General features: G+C 47.0%; 1 protein-coding gene across 1 annotated transcript; it reads right to left on the bottom strand.

The window, feature by feature from the left end:
* Positions 1-2671: 2671 nt before the first annotated feature.
* KRTAP29-1 (keratin associated like protein 29-1) lies at positions 2672-3730 on the bottom strand. Its single transcript, XM_008997563.2, has one exon. The coding sequence runs from the start codon at positions 3695-3697 to the stop codon at positions 2672-2674; it is 1026 nt and encodes a 341-aa protein (XP_008995811.1). The 5' UTR covers positions 3698-3730.
* Positions 3731-4032: the final 302 nt, after the last annotated feature.

Genomic DNA, 4032 nt, shown 5'->3' with positions numbered 1-4032 from the left:
TGACACAATGTTAAGCTTTGTCAATAGAAAGGGCTGGAAAGACACTGGAGTAAAGAAGTGTTCTCTCCCTGGCTTCTGTATCCTTCACCAGGCACAAACAGCACATGTGGATTCAGCAGTGACCAGGTCTTGCAATGCACGTGGCTTTCCACAGAGCAAATTTCCAGCAAGTCCACAAGTGTACCATCTCGGGAAACCTCCCCACCATCCAGTGAGCCAAAGCTGTGTTCTCTCCAACACAGTCTGGATTTCAGCCTGGGGGTGGGGGTTAGGAGTTACCTTCCTATCTCAGATCTAGGGAGCAGTAACAGATTGTAATATCTACTATTCCTATATTGTTTAGTTTCTCTTTCCCTCTCACCAGCCAGTCTCCCTTTTATCTCAATTCCCTCAGTCATTGTTAATAATTCTTTATATTAACCATCCCTGTACAAATTAATATATGGATTTGCCTCCCTTCTGATTAGACTCTGACTGATAAAGAATTGGTAGTGGGAATGATATCAGGAAAAAGATCTCCGTGAAGGTGAGGTCTGGAGATTGATTTTGTCATACCCTTGGGCTTGAGCACAGTGCTAAGATTCTTTCCAGTGGAAAATGAGATGAAAATAACCCATGTACCATCACAATTCATCAAGCCATCACTTGTGATTAATTGTGATGAAGTGCCAATCAAGTCAAGTGTCATGGGAGTCAAATGGCCACTTGAACATGATGGCTATAATGATCACTCTAAGGCCTCAGGAGGTATATCGTTTTGGGTGCTTTTGAGTGCTGGCGGAAAGAAATCTTGGGCTCAGGTCATTTCACCCTCAGCTCAAGTCACCGTCTAGAGTTTCCACAACAACCCTAAGAGAATCATTTATTTCTTATAATCACAGAATCAATATTTCTGAAAATCAAGCACAACATTTGATTGTGTGGGAGTCACTCTGAACCTCCTTTACAGTGGAAACAGGTAAACTGTCCCTTCACTGTCTTGAGAAGATTGGCCTGCTCTTATTGAAAATCCTGTGATACCATCAGCTGGAGCAGCCTTGAAAGATTATGCTTGCTCCCCTCAAAATACACCACGAGCACAACTGCTGCCGCGATATTTATAACTAGAGTCGAATTTCAGCAGAGAACAGGTAGCAGTTCTTACCCACCTTAAGAGAGGAGATAGGCACAGCTACTGGGAAGGACAGCAGGAAAGCGCCTTGGCCTGCAGGGCTTTTGGCAGTGGCTTATTGATCGTAGCGTCCCCAGAGACAAAATACATAGGTGGCCTATTAGGGCATAACTTGGTCTACCTAACAAACTCAGGGCCTGGTGGCCAAACACTGTGAGTTGAGTTGTCACAGTAGAGGATCATGACCTTTCATTCCGTTTTAAATCTAAATTCTTCCACAGACACAGAACCCCTTGATTACCGGAGCGGCTGAATCCCCTGCAGGAAAAATCCTGTACCATTGTTACAAGAATGCCCTGTAAATCTTCCTCTAAGGTTTCCCCAAAAGAAAATCAGCCTACCCATTTAAGTTCCCTTCAATTAATCGCTTTTAAAACTGTCTCTTAGAGTCAAAAACGCAGCAAACTGACAAAAAAAATTCTAAAGAGTTTTTAATTTTATTTAAATTGGCCACTAGGTAAATTGATCGTTAAAATGAACCTTAGGTAAATTAACCCTAAGTGATTCTCCATGGCCAACACTTCATGCTTGCTTTTGTCTGTGGCTTCCCAAAACCATTTTTGTTATTGGCTTCCTGTCTACTCACTATGGGGAGACTGAGCCCACTTAGCTCAAAAGAACACTTGGTGGTGAAATTTCAGAAGCCAGTGAACTGTTTGCCCTTACTCTCTTCCAGCTGGAGAATCTATAATCCTAGATTCCAGCTACCCCTGTAGACCAGTGCAGACCCACTGACTTAGATGACTCAAGCTCATTGTGTTCAAATGTGACCTGAAGGAAATCTAAATAGGAGTGTGTGCAGGAATGAAAGCACTCCAAAAATCTTATTTATTATACTTAACCAGTCACATTTTTATTAGCAACTGGCAGCAAAGGAGTCTTCTGAAAGACCAGGCAGCATCAAGAAAGAGAAACAAGAGAGGGTTTGCTAAAGTGAAATGAATTGACATCATCAGGAAATGCAAGCAGCAGTGTGGTAGTCCACGGTTGCTGAAAGGTTATTCTTTTTTTTTTTTTTTTTTTTGAGGCGGAGTTTCGCTCTTGTTACCCAGGCTGGAGTGCAATGGCACGATCTTGGCTCACGGCAACCTCCGCCTCCTGGGTTCAGGCAATTCTCCTGCCTCAGCCTCCCGAGTAGCTGGGATTACAGGCATGCGCCACCAGGCCCAGCTAATTTTTTTGTATTTTAGTAGAGACGGGGTTTCACCATATTGACCAGGATGGTCTTGATCTCTTGACCTCGTGATCCACCTGCCTCGGCCTCCCAAAGTGCTGGGATTACAGGCGTGAGCCACCGCGCCCAGCCTATTCTTAGTTAAGAAGGATCTATTCTTGCCTGAACAAGTTCCCTGGTCAGCACCTGGGGAGAATGTGGAGGCGGACTCAGGGTAAAGTTAGAAAACAGGCAGCATTTGTACTCAGTGGGATGCAGGCACCCAGGGATGGCTATGCATTTATAGACAGCTGCAGACCCTCAGAGGGGGTGTGAGGAGTGCTCCATTAATGAAGTGTTCCCTTGCAGAAGCTGGACTCACAGCTGGGTTGGCATGAAGTCGGCAAGCAATTGGAGCCACCACTGGGTGATGCACCTAAACCTGTCACGCAGCAAGCTGATTTGCAGCCACTCTGGTTGTAGGAAGTGGGTCCATCACAAGTTGGTTGGCCAGAAATCACAATGTCACAGGAAGCTGGTTTGCAACAGTTCTTTGCAGAACAAGGGGCCTGGCAGTTAGCTACTGGCTCGTAGATGAAGCATATGGAAGGAGCTGGTTGGCAGTGAAGTGGCTGGCAAAGGGAAGGCACGCAGCAAGTAGTATTGCAAGAACCAAACACACAAGTCGATGGCTGGCAGGGAACAGGCACACAGAGGACTGGTTGGCAAGGCTTGAAAATACAGCAGATGGGTTGATAATAAGTTGATTTACAGGGCTGGCCTTCACCGCTGACTGGTTGACATGAACTTCCTTGGCAGCAGGTTGGTTGGCATGGGCTAGCTGTACAGATGGTTGGTAGGCAAGAAGTTTCAGGACAGAAGGTCACTTCAGAGCAGGATGGTTGGCAGGATCCAGCATCACAGCCGACTGATTGGCCACAAGCTGCCTGACATAACCCAGACACGCAGCCAGATTCCCGGCAGGAGCTTTGCGGGCAGGGACTGGCATCGCAGCACTCTTCCTGACAACATGTAGATTCCGAGCAGGGTGGTTGACATGAGCTAACCAGACAAGGAGACTGACCAGTGCCAGACTGAGGGCAGGCTGCGCAGAAGCACACAGGTTGGCAAACAAAACCCACACATGACATTCCTGGAAGGCTGGTAGGTTGACACAAAGCAGGATCACAGCCACGTGGGGCACCGTTGGATGGCTGACAGCTTTCTTGGCATGTGACCAGTTGCCACGTCCTGCTGTGGCAGGAACTAGGCAAACAGATAGCATGTCGAAAGCCGCCTCTAACTGGGCATGTGGAGATGGTGGGCACAGCTGGAAGGGCCGTGGTGTTTCCAGGACCACTGCTGTCTCCCATGGTGCTGGTGTGAACCTTGCTGGGAAGAGGCAAGCTCAGTATACCTGCATTTGAAAGACATCCAATACATAAGGGCTTTTATAGTCCTTCACTAGGGGTGTTGGTATGACATACAGCATTTTCCTTGTTATTGTTTTTACTCATTTGCATGCAAACATCTGATTAGCAGGCTTCAGGAGCCTGGGAGATGCTGCTCCAACTTTTAAAAGGTGTCTGTTGAGTCGGGAGTTTTCTGTGCTGCATTTGGCTTCCCTGAGACCGCTCCTGCTCTGGGATGAGCTGTCTCTTTTACAGGTTGCTCCTCGGCCTCACTGAAGCAGGCCCTTCCTGGCACT

This window comes from Callithrix jacchus, chromosome 5 (genome assembly GCF_049354715.1).
Source record: "Callithrix jacchus isolate 240 chromosome 5, calJac240_pri, whole genome shotgun sequence".
Lineage (NCBI taxonomy): Eukaryota > Metazoa > Chordata > Mammalia > Primates > Cebidae > Callithrix > Callithrix jacchus.
This window is presented reverse-complemented; position numbering and strand designations above follow the sequence as displayed.

Coding starts and splice junctions, on each gene's coding strand:
- KRTAP29-1 (XM_008997563.2), bottom strand. CDS start 3,697: ATGGGAGACAGCAGTGGTCCTGGAAACACCACGGCCCTTCCAGCTGTG.